Here is a 12,380-nt window from a genome sequence, read left to right on the forward strand (position 1 = left end):
CATTTCTTTAAAGGGGGGTAAGAAGTTGGTGGGTTTTGTTTGGTGAACAGCATACTTCTAAATCTTTAAAATTGAACATTAAAACTTAAATGTCCCTCTACAGCACTAAACCAGTATGCTGATTTTGACTAGTCTTGGATCAAACAATTGCTCACTCCAACTGTCCTGCTATTCGTATAATTTCCTTTTTTTCCTCCTCATAACACCTAAGCTACAACAGTCAAACTTAAAAAAAAAATCAACAGTTGCAACACAAAAAAGAAAAAAATACAGACATTTACAATGCAGCTCTGTTTAAAGACAGTCCTTAATAGTAAAACTATTAAGTAATCATGAAAGATACATAACCACTTGATCTATTGCTCCTCCACCTCTCAAAATCATGTAGAGCTTGTGAAAGCAAATGCAAGGAGGAACCACCCCAGCTAATGCCAGCACAGCAGCTGCACCGCAGAGTGATGGACACTGATGTCATCAGCTTGCTGCAGCTTTTTCTACTCTGACCATTTTTTCCTTTCTGTGCTGATACATGTTTTCCACTAATCTGCCACCTCTTGCCCTCTCTTTGTCTTTCCTATGTAGTTTCCTCTTTCCAGTTAATACAGCCTTTCCAAACTGATTAAAATAAAACTAAAAGCAAAACAAACAAAAAAAACCAGCAAACATGTTCATCCTACTTAGCAGCTTCTCTATTTTCTCATTCTCTGTTTCTTCTGGTCTATCTTACAGAAAGGTCTCCATGCTAAAAAACTGCTTCTTACGTTGCACTTGCTCAGTGAACGGGATGGCCTTGGATCCAAAATGTACTAAATAACTGTTTCTACATCCCTGTAGATCTGATACAGTAATGCCTTCATCCATACAGTGTTATAACTACTGGTTCTTTAAACCACTATCAATCTTCAAAATTCTAACATTCAGTTAAGGCATAATGGATTTCCCAAAGGACACTTTTGAAAATCAGGGACAAAATGACTTGGAACTTACTTGTGTGCAATTGTTGTTAGTCGTTCATCATTTACTGCTCTCCGAACTTCAGCACGATGTCGCTCTGTTGAAATACTATTAAAAAAACAATAAAGCAATATATTTTCATCAGAGGAAGACATGAACATTCATCTAAAAATTCCAGCTAAAATTAAACTTATGAATAATCTAAGAGAAGAGAGGGAACAGGACTTTATATTTAAGAGATTGTCACTTAACTCCTGCTATCACAGTGACAGAGAATCAATTGTATTATTGCTCAAAAATATTACTGAAGAATGAAAAGAACATTACTGCTCATAGGGTGCCCTTGAAAAACAGCTAGAATCTAACCTCCTAATGAGAGCAATACATTTAAAGGATGGCAGAAAAATTCACACAGGACATGCAGCATTCTTTCTTCAGGTACCTTGGGCTTAAAGACCTTGAACTTCTACCTTGACAAAACCACAAGCCAGTGTACATGCATGACCTGGCTGTAATACTTCTAACACTCAGTATCCCATAAAGCACCAACAAACCAGTAAAACTTCTACCACAGGAGCACGCTTGTTTTTCTTATTAAAAACTCTAAGCAGAACAAGAATGAAACCTCTGAAACATGGAGAATTACTTCTCTAAATTCAGACTTACACTGTGATCCCGGTGAAAGAAAAAGCATGCAACACCATAAAAGAAAACAGGATGGGTCTTAGTCTAAAAAGATCAGGGTTACCTAAGCACTTTAGAGAGTTCTCCAAGAAGATCTTTCTTCTCTTTTGTAAGGTCTCCCTGTGCACGCAAGGCACTGATGACACCTGCATAGGCCTCCAGTTCTGAAGAATTAGAGCAAATAATATTTCTATTTAATGCTCACAGCAAAGGGGAAAAAACCCATGTTTTCCATATTACTGACAGTATTCTGTAAATTTTCAAAATCTTAAAGAGGAACATGTCTTTCAATTATTTAGTGCTTTTCTGAAAGAGATTGATGATTTAGAACTCTCCCAGCCAATTACTTTGCAGCATAAACCATTTCTATGAAACAATTGTCTCATCAGAGAGGATTATCTAGTTTATAAACCCAAATGAATGTGTCAAGCTCTCTCTGACCTGACAGTTCAGGCAAAAAGCTTGAAGAAACTGTTTGGAGAGTAGTTCAGAATTCTCTTAACACATAACATAATTAAGAGTTCTATAGAAAAGCTTAGCTTGGAAAAGAAATAAACCGTCATTAGAACAACTGGGTTTTTTGTAATGCCTTTCCTTAATTAGCATGGAGAGCATCAGCTCTAGTTTGTTAAATACGATCATCGTAATCTTTTATGCCTATTTACTTGATACGGTACAACTGCTTGAATCTGAAAGAAATGCAACACAGAATTAAACCTGCCCAACACAAAAGAAACAATCCAGCTATTCTTAAACAGAGAGCCATCACAAAGACTAACTCACAAAAATGCAACTCTGGTTTACCAGAAATGTCAAATTCCAAGTGACTGTGATGTCATGCCATCAGTGTTTTAAAAAATGGAACCGTAAAAGGCTACTAATACTTTTGAATTTTGTCCTACTAAACAGGTTGAAGACATACCTAATGCAAATAATGGAGCCTGCTAATTTGCCAAAGAATGACTTGCTATTGTCAGCTTCACATGGTTTAGGAAAACCAGAAACACAAATTCGTTTGATCCTTACATAGGTGCCTTTCATTTGACACCCCTATTTCAGCAGCCAACCCAAACAACCCCACAACAGATCCCAGTTAACCAAGACCAAGAATAAAAGGTGCAGGCCAAAACCTAACATTACTGAAGTTTGCCGCAAAAGAAAAGACTGGCGCTATTCTGAAAAGCTTTCAGTTTAGGATTCCAAAGGGCTAATGTAGAAATGAAATCAAGGAATTGTGCTGAAAAGAAATCCTGCTCTCCTGTCCCGATTAAGCAGACAAAACAAAAAGCAGAGTCATTTTGGTTAACTATGCAGCCTGCACAGGGATGCTGAGTGACCTAGAGAAGCATTTTCAGCTTCAGTTATAAAACATTCACTAATTAATGCAATGGTTATTACTAATATCAGCATTTATTTAGACAACCATGTTACAATATTTACGATACTAATTATTTGCCTCTGCTAACAACTTAAAAGTAATTCTCAGATGCAACCATATAATTACTTATCAAGGGCAAACTTTTTTTCCTTCTGCATGGTAAATAAATATCGTCGACACCAGAGCTTTAAAAATGCACATTCTGGTCTTTTGGAAGCTAGTAAGGATTACTGATCAGCTGTAACTTCCTCACCCTTGTGTCTGTGCAGCGATCATTAGTGGTGTGCTCTCTTTCCAATGCAAAACACATGAAATACCTAAAATGGGTTTGGGAAGTAAATATCATTATTGCTAGTGTTAGGTGCTACAATCATCACCTCGTTCAGTAATAAACCATGATCAGCACCAGGTCCTGCATACCTCGAGATGTATTTCAGCCTCACCTACATCCCTGCTTCACTCCTTACAGAGTATTCCCACTACTGCTGTACCATCAGCCAAATGAGATGTTGGGCTGTGAGCTGGAAAAGCAGGACCCTCTAAAGCAAATGGCTATTGCTGGATGTGAGTGTCATACAGCTATTGCCCCCACTGCCTGTGCTCCTTCACTCCTCAGTCCTGTGGTGTGCTTCCTCTCAGCTCAGAGAGGCACTGCCTCAGCCTAACCCTGCTGGCAGGGCCCCCTTGTGGGGACAGCTCATGCCAGCAAAACAAAAATGACTTTTTTTTTTTCTTCCTGTCAGCCTAGGTTATGTCATTGAAGGAGGTGTAGCTGCAGTTCTGTTTGGCTCAGCTGCACCAGCAAGGTTCTGCCAGCATAGCACCGTCAGCTCGGGTGCAAGTTTTTTTCCATGCTTCCAGCCAGCACAGCTACATTAATGAAATTTAGTAGCACAGATCTTGTCAAAAGCTTTTGGTATTCTGCACTGCCTCCTAGTTTTTGTACTTCTTGGGCCCTGCTTAAGACTTAGGGCTGTCACCTTAACAGATAGCACAGCTTGTTGCAATGTTGCGTGCAACATGTGCATCATTGTTTCAACAGAACGCAAATCCCATATTCCCAAGAAATGAAAGAAAAAGGGCAAAGGGAGGGAAGATAAATTCTCAACTCTCAAAAAATAAAGTCAATGGCTTCACAATGTATGAGAACTTTGGCACAGTTAAGAAATACAGCACATTTTCTCTTAGCATTCAAGCAAAATGAGAACAAGGAAAGCTGTCACTTGACAGTCACAGGAAGTTAGAGGGGGCCTCAACTTTCTTCCGGACATCATCTCCTAGATTATGGTCTTAAGAAGAAAGTCTGAAAAATCTAAGGCTTTTTTTTTTTCCCTTCTAGTATTATGCCTCATTTAACTGGCAAAACCCCAAACCCTTAATTACATAAATTCAGCCCTAAGAACTCAAAACCAACTATGTCGGATCAGATCAAAGATCTAAGAAAGGATTCTCTCTCCTGCAGTAGCCAAAAACAGATGTGTGAGGAAAGAGCAAATGCTTTTACTACTTTCCAAAACACAGAAGCATCTCTCCTCATACACTTAGATCTACAAGGACAGAGCACAAAAACATCTCCCAGTGTCTATCTCTTGAGCAGAGGCCTCAAATAATGAGCTACATTTGAAACAATTAAAAAGGCTCCTGTGCTTATGGCAGCTGAGCAAGGGCATTGTTTTCCCACTTCCCTGACAACCTGTGTAACTGCAAATCACAAACAACATCTTTTAAAATCCTGTTTTATGTCTTCACAATAGTAACTTAAATACTTGAATTCAGCCCTACAGTGCCAGTTAAACCAGGATTCCTCTATATTTTTTTGAGGTACAAAAAGGTTTCTAATACAGAATTGAGGAAAAAAACCCAACCAAGAAACACAACAAAACAAAAAGCAACCCCAAAGGCTCTCCTTTCACAGAAAATCCTGTTGCATGTTAATAGTGGCAAAAAAAAAAAAAACAGCCCTGCAGCATTGCAGCTAGGACATCCAAGAGAGATTCAACCAAACTAAACCAATTCTTCTCTACTTGTTTTGCTAGGGCTGAGAGTGTCTGCCAAACACAATTTTAAGCCAGGGCTGTCAAACCAATGACACATGGAAAATGCAGGAAATCACTTGCAAGCTGCCTGTAGACCTATTAAAATATTTAATATAAGCAGCATAAAGGCAAATCTTAAAAGGGCAAAATACAGACCCACAAACTGTATCTTACTGTACCCAGTTTGCGAAGGATCCTCTTGCACTCATCCCTACTGAGGTCCAGAAGAGTTGGCCACACCACAGGCATCCTTCCCTTGTGTCTGTGCTCCCACAGAGCTCAGCCTCGCTGGAAAAGAAATATAAACGCTCAAGCCTATGATTTACTGATTTCCCAAGCCGATTAATGTAAACTCCTCTCAGCCTGCTCACACCTCCACCAACACATTCGCTCCCATCCTTTGGAGTGGCATGAAGGAATTTGGCAGTTTCACAAGGGCATGGACTTCCTATACTCTCTCGCTCAAATGCATCGCCCAAGCCTGTTTGCGGAGTTTCCTATCTCTTTCCCAAGCATTTTTTTTAACGCTGAAACGCTCCCCGAATTAATGTTCAAGTCTCCTCCCTCTCTTTATGTACAGAGTAACTATTAAAAGAACTCTTCCAGTGAACCGCACGCTCCCCCTTTCCTCCGGGGAATGTATTTTGCTCCAGCCTACATTATATGACAGGATGGCAAAAAACATCCTGTGTGAAAATTTGCTCTCCACGTACCAACACCAGCTCCCTCCCCGCAAAAAATAAGCCAAACACGGGAACACCTTCTTGCCGGATCCCAGCGCAGCGAGATTCCGGGGATGGAGGGGAGAGAGGGCGCATCTCCCCGATGAGACGAGGATAATAAAGGAAAAATTGCAGCCGGAGGGGAGCTGGGCAAGCGGGGCTTGGGCCGGGCAGGGAACGGCACGACGGGGGGGTGGGGAGGGATGGGCACCGGGAACAAAAGCCCTGGCGCCGTCGCAGCTACCAGCGGGGGGCTGGAGGGAGGGGAGGAGGGGGGGGAGGGTCTCCTACAAGGACGCCCGAAGGCAGCCGCCACCCGGGCATTCGCCGTCCGCCCTTCCCCGGCCCTGGGCGCGGGGGACTGGCCGGAGCCAGCGGCGCTGAGTCCACGCCGGGATCGGGGAAAGACAGGGAGGGAGGGAGCGGGCCGCGGCTAGCGCTGCTTCCTCGCATCGGGCGCAGCGGCAGCGGGCGGGGGCCAGGGTTCTGCCCTGGGCCCGTGAGGGGGCGGCGGGTGCCCACCGTCCGGGGAAGCGGAGCTGCCCCTCTCCCCGAGGCGGACCGCCCCGGGTAGGGTGAGGAGCGGGACCCACCTGCCCGACCGTGCCCAGCACATCGAAGGCTCCACAGCGGCCGCACCACCCCCCCGTTCACTGGTGCCGCGCTCGGGTTTGTTTAGTGGCGGCGGCGACGGCGTTTACTCGGGCCAAGATGGCGGGTGAGCGCGCTACGCATGCGCGTGCGCCGCGAGGCACACTAGAAATTGTAGTCTCTGCTGCCGCTCGACCGTGAGGAGATGGAAGAAGCGGGTGCCAAGATGGCGCTCGAGTGAGCACTGCGTATGCGCGATGACACGGAGCATGCTGGGAATGATAGTTCTCTCGGTGTTTCTCGACGCGTGGGAAGTGGCGCCCACCGTCCCGCCATGGCTCGGCAGGCGGGTACGGGTAGGCGGAGGGGACAAAACACGGTGCGCGTTCTCTGCCCGGGCTGGAGCGCGCTGCGCGATTCGAACGCAGTCGCATACCCCCGAACTCTAGGAATTAACAACTGGCCACCGCTCCTGGAACGAAATCTGGCAGGGGAGAACATCACCCCGACGCCATTTGGCCGTTTGCACCTTTCTAACTTAAAACGGACGCCGGTGGCACGCGGGGCTGTAGCGATGCGCGTGTAGGGAACAATAAGGGTTCCCTAAATAAATTCTGCACCTACGGCCCCCTCGTAGCTGCTCCGGGGTGTCTCTGCTACCCGAGTACAGCAACCACCTGCACCTCATTGAAAGGAATAAGAAGGAGGTGTCTTTCCAAACAATCTATGGGCCTGCTGGTAGATAAAGCCGGATACCGAGAGGTGAAAAGAAGCAGTGTGAGGAACCAGAATTTCCACAGGAATTCCACTAAATTGACACAGACTGTTACTCACTCAACATTGTGCTAATCCCCGGATTTAGAGAAAAAGAACAGAGACACAAATAAAAGTATTGGGGGCGGGGAGAGGTACCCATTAAAAAGGGGGTTTGTATTAAGCGATTCGGGATGTCTGTACCTCTCAAGTATCTCAGCCAGTGGGGAAAGAGAGAGGGAAATGCGGCCGGGAAATAGGATAGAAAGGCAGTTGTGTCCTCTAATAATTTAAGAGACCCCAGGGGAATACCCCATGGCCTCTCCCTTTATTCGAATAAAGTAACAGGGCTTCTGTCTCCTTTTTGGACATAAACCTCTGGTGTTTGTGGATTAATTTTCCTGACACCAACACCGCGAGTGCCAGTGTCAGAGTCCTGGGCCTGGCTGCCGTTTTGGATATTATAGTGATTACATCTTGTTTTCCTGAAGATTTCCATGAAAAGCAGTAAATTTTATCTGTTTGAAAGTCCTCAGATCATATTAGAAATAGAAGATAAAATGTCTCTGGGGTGCAGCTGAAAAGCAATGAATCCAGTTGTGGCTGCATGTTGCAGCGAGAAAGTATAAAAGAATCCAATGCATAAAACTACCTGCAAGGAAATTGCTGGAAAATCACACCCAAACCCCTTCGGGATAAGGCTTGCTCCTGGCTCTCTATCTCACAGGGCTCCATTTTTGCTGCAGCACTTGTTTAGCATGCTTCCCATCTTGGACGCATTCTGGACACAGGCACCTGGGGCCAGGCAGTCTCGTGAAGAGTAACGAAGGGCTCCTCCTTGTTCTGCCCTCTCTCAGAAAATCGTGTGCTACAGTTTGCTTTCAGAATGCCAGAAACAGCTGGACCTTTCCCGAGGAGGATGGATGGTGTGCACTGAATTGCAACACCTATTTCCAGCAGATCCGCAAGGGCTGTTTTTTCCACGTCCTTATAGATAGAAATGTTTCTTCCCGGTGATCACAGATGAATTTCTTCTCACTTGCAGTTTCCTATTATTCTTCACAGTGTCATGTACTTAAAAACAACTATGCTGAACAGGCACAAGACAGCTAGAATTTTTTTTTCTCCTTTTAATGCCTTCCTAAACAAGAATGAGCTGAAGGCAAGTAGCATCATCTTTGCATACTACTGCCTAATAAATGTCCTAAGATGTGCACAAATGGGAAGATGCAGGTTTGCGCCAGAAGTTGAAGTTTTCCTTGCCAGGTTAGAGACTCCACTGGAAAGGAAATCACAAATTCCAAAAACCACAGAATCCCAGAATGGTTTGGGCTGGAAAGGACCTTAAAGCTCATCCAGCTCCAAACCCCTACCATGGACAGTAACACATTCCCCTAGACCAGGTAGCTCAAAATGTGTCTTTTAGTCAAACTACTCTAGTCAATAGGAATAGGCAAGGACAGCCTTGCCACTTAACACAATATAACCTTTTTGAGGTTTATTCATCAGTTGTAACTACGATGCTATAGCAGAGTATCAGTTTTATTGCACCCAAGATGTTTAACAGCCAGCCCCTGTATTTGCAGAATAAATTATTCCCATGAGCAGAAACTACAAAACCAGCCTTTTAAAAGAAAACGTATCTACTAAGATTTGGATTTTAGCTGCATGTTATGTTTGAGTTTGTGTGTTTATGAAAGCGCTCTGAGTGAAATCAGTGCTAACGATGCAGCTCAGAGGGAGCAGAAATACTTTTTCAGACCTGCTTAGTAGCTAAATTCATTAAACGTAATTAGATCTATTTCGTATTTGTTTTTAGCTCTCTAATTTTTTTTCCAGCACGGATGAAAGTAGCCAACAGAATCAAAAGTTACTGTGGGTAAGGTGGACAGACATACACTGACACTCATATATGTTCATATGCATGTATTCAAGAAAATGGTATTTGCTTCATTTCCTTTGGCACACAGAACAGAAAAGTGATGTAAAAAATGAGTCAGTTATGTATGTATGAAGTGTCTGAAGCTGTGATTGCTGCATTTCTTCAGATGTCCTAAGATGACTTCCAAGAATATTCATTTTTATTAAGGATGAAGACCCAGACTTGGAGATGTATGAGAGGTTCAGAAAGTCCAAAAGCCAAATTTTCCTTGTAGTCAAAGCCATGATGTTACCATTTACTTCAGACTAGCCTACAATCAATTCTCCATTACCCAGAAAAACAGGAGGGCTGCGATAGTATGGGCAAAGTAAAAAAATGCTCAAAGCACATAAATAATGAGTCCTGAAAAGCATAAAAAGGCCAGAGCCTTGCAGCGGTTGATCAGCTTAGCTCAATACCAAGGTTGTCCTAGCAGATGCACGAGAATTACCCCCAAGCCCAGCAGGGTCTGGTCAGGAGGGTCTTCTTGAGTCAAATCCCACATCAAATAAAAATCACTACACTGCTCTACAGTCTTAACCAGTCCAAGAACAGCACAGGTCTTTCTGTAAAACTGACGGAGCGTTATCTGGATTCAGAATGACTACACACAGCTGGCTCAGGTCTCCTAGCCTAATCCAGGAGACTGAGACTTGACAGCATTTTTTTCTGCCTGAAGACCAAAATATCAAGTGTTCCAGCTATAGACTAAAAAAATTAGAAGAAAAAAAGACAATTAGGCTTACTTAATACATACTTCATTAATACAGAAACATAGCTAAATGTCCCACATTCTCTCACTAAACTCATATAAAAGAAGTGAAGTCACTGTAAAGTAAGAAAATGCAGTGTGAAAATGCCAGCATTTTTTGTAGCCTTAGGTGCCTCAGAGATACTAATAATTTTCTCAGTTCTCATTACCTACATCCTCTCTCTCTGAGTCATCATTTAAGGAGGCCCAAAATTACAGAGCACTTTCTGAGTGTCCATAAAGTAAAACAAAAGGCAAACTTGTTGACAGCAGCATTTCATCATCTTTCCTAAGGAAGCAAAGCTCAACAGTGTAAAAAACCCACAAGTGAAATTAATTTGTTTTGTTGGTCAAGGGGAGCTAAGAACTCAAATGATCAAATCTGGTGGTGACCTGATGAGCAACACTGTGCAAGTTGTTGGGACCTCTCTTGTGCCTTCATTTCCCACTTTTATAATGCATTTTACAAACTAACAACAGACAATGATACCTAAAAGCTAGGCATTATTTGTAGGGTGGTGAAGGCCCTGGCAGAGGTTGCCCAGAGAAGCTGTGGCTGCCCCATCCCTGGAAGTGTTCAAGGCCAGGTTAGATGGGGCTTGGAGCAACCTGGTCTAGTGGAAGGTGTCCCTGCCTATGGCAGGGGCCTGGAACCAGACGATCTTTTAGGCCCCTTCCAACCAAAACCACCCTGGGATTCCATGATTAATTTTATAAAAGCATACTGCTGAGTAGTCTTTTTCAGAATTCGCTCAATTATATGCATTGAAAAAAAATCTGTTTCTCCTTCCAGAAAGGGAAAGAAATGACCATCAATCGCTACTACTTTCTGTTATGTTCTCTACAATCCAACAATTTCAGATACCCCACTGGCTTAAGTAATATGAATCTCATCAATAACACACACTGGTCTAATTAACCACATTTTCAGATGGCCCAAGGAAGAGCTGTGATTTTCCCAGGGCAGTGATTTGTATGCAGCCTGAGTAATCAGGACAAAGCTGGGCTTCTCAGCTCTTTGGGAGCTCATAGGAAATGAATGGAGCAGCCTCGCTGTAGTTCTTGCTGGGTTATTAACTGCATCTCCCCTCACATCACTACACCCTGATTGATACAGGTTCTGCAATGATCCTTTTTCTTCAGAACAGCCTTTCATGAGTAAAAGAGAGGTGCTTCAGCTTGGTACTATATGGGAACCAGGCACAGCTACTGCAGCTGCTGCTTTTATGAGGTAAATGGTAAATTTCCAGCTTCCAAGAGACTTACACTGGTAATTTTAAAAGTATAATTGGAAAATCAAGGGAAAAATTTATTTGTTTCAGTCTGCCAGAAATTGAGAATGAAGTAAGAAATCCACTGTGCTTTTGATACTAAAAGGAATGCAACACTGTAGATAATTTCAAATTTTAGGGAATTTAAGGATAGTTTAAAGTATCTTCCATGTCTTGCCTAAGAGAGAAATATCTTAGATTTTAACAGAAGTTAAATTATTTCTTGGCCTTTTTTTGGTTTCCAAGTGGCCTAACTAATCGAGTTTCCCCTTCTCCTAATAGGTTATTCAGTGACTCAATACATTTTCCTGACATAAGCATCTTTATTTTAATGTCATTCTTCTGCCCTCAGACTACTAAAAACTCTCTTCCTCCTCAAACACTTTCCCATCACATTTTTCCTCCTGGCTAAGAGAAAAGCAGAAGCCTCAACAAATGTCTAGGTGCTGGCAGCTTGCAGAGAAGTTTTTATACACAGTCTTGTCAGACAGATTGTCACCTACGACTATTTGTATTTAAATTCACAAAGATATTTCAATTACTTTCACTAAAGATAGCTTTGTGTTGCCAGTCAATAGCTATTTCCCCCCTCCCCCATTGTAAGTAATACATATTCTATTCAACAAATGCTTTTGTTTTACAAATCCCAACAGCTTCTGAGCTGAAAGTATCTAAATTCAGCAAGCATTAAAAATTCATCAGAATGCCACTGTGTATCGAGATGAGCATCTCTTTAAACACTTTGCTACACTTGAGGCAAAACCCCGACTATATAACCTCAGATAATGAAAAAAATCACTTGTGTCATTCTGCAGCATATCACAGAAGGAATTAAAACTGGTACCTTCTGCAATCTTGGGAGGTAGATGCAAACCTCCATCCTCTTTGTGGCTTGCTGTATTGGCAAAAAACATATAAACTTGCTGGGAAGAAAGCAAAGCCACTTCTCAGAATAGGAAGCCACTTCTCAGATTAGGAAGCTAAGGAATAAGGCGAAGTATTGAAGTTATTGCTCCACTGAGCCACTTGAGTCCTTATCTATGGCCACATATGTGTTATACAAACGCTGGGTATCTCTAACAAGCTTCTGCCATTCAAAGAACATATCCCAGATCGCCAATTAGCAGAATTAAGTCACACTGGGACCCAATTTGCATTGTATTTTAGGGAAGCTTGCATTTTCTCTTTCAAGTTGCACTTTTAACCCATCAACAGACTGTCTCTTGCTTTAAAGTTCAAATCAACTCACCAACAAATTACTTGCTCCTGATTTTGACTTACTATTTTTACAAGGCTGGGTATGCTATAAATGCTGAGGA

At 42.7% G+C, this 12,380-nt stretch overlaps 1 protein-coding gene across 1 annotated transcript in view; it reads right to left on the minus strand.

Moving 5' to 3' along the window:
- Positions 1 to 6,503, minus strand: part of EMSY (EMSY transcriptional repressor, BRCA2 interacting) — a 41,184-nt gene extending 34,681 nt beyond the window's left edge. The window contains exons 1-4 of the mRNA XM_069027833.1: positions 6,368 to 6,503; positions 5,232 to 5,340; positions 1,703 to 1,802; positions 988 to 1,062 (exon numbers count right to left, since the gene is read on the minus strand). Of these exons, the coding sequence (XP_068883934.1) occupies positions 988 to 1,062; positions 1,703 to 1,802; positions 5,232 to 5,301 (245 nt within the window). The 5' untranslated portion in view covers positions 5,302 to 5,340; positions 6,368 to 6,503. The remainder of the gene's footprint in view (positions 1 to 987; positions 1,063 to 1,702; positions 1,803 to 5,231; positions 5,341 to 6,367) is intronic.
- Positions 6,504 to 12,380: the final 5,877 nt, after the last annotated feature.

Source organism: Aphelocoma coerulescens, chromosome 1, assembly GCF_041296385.1.
Source record: "Aphelocoma coerulescens isolate FSJ_1873_10779 chromosome 1, UR_Acoe_1.0, whole genome shotgun sequence".
In the NCBI taxonomy this organism is placed as follows: Eukaryota; Metazoa; Chordata; class Aves; order Passeriformes; family Corvidae; genus Aphelocoma; species Aphelocoma coerulescens.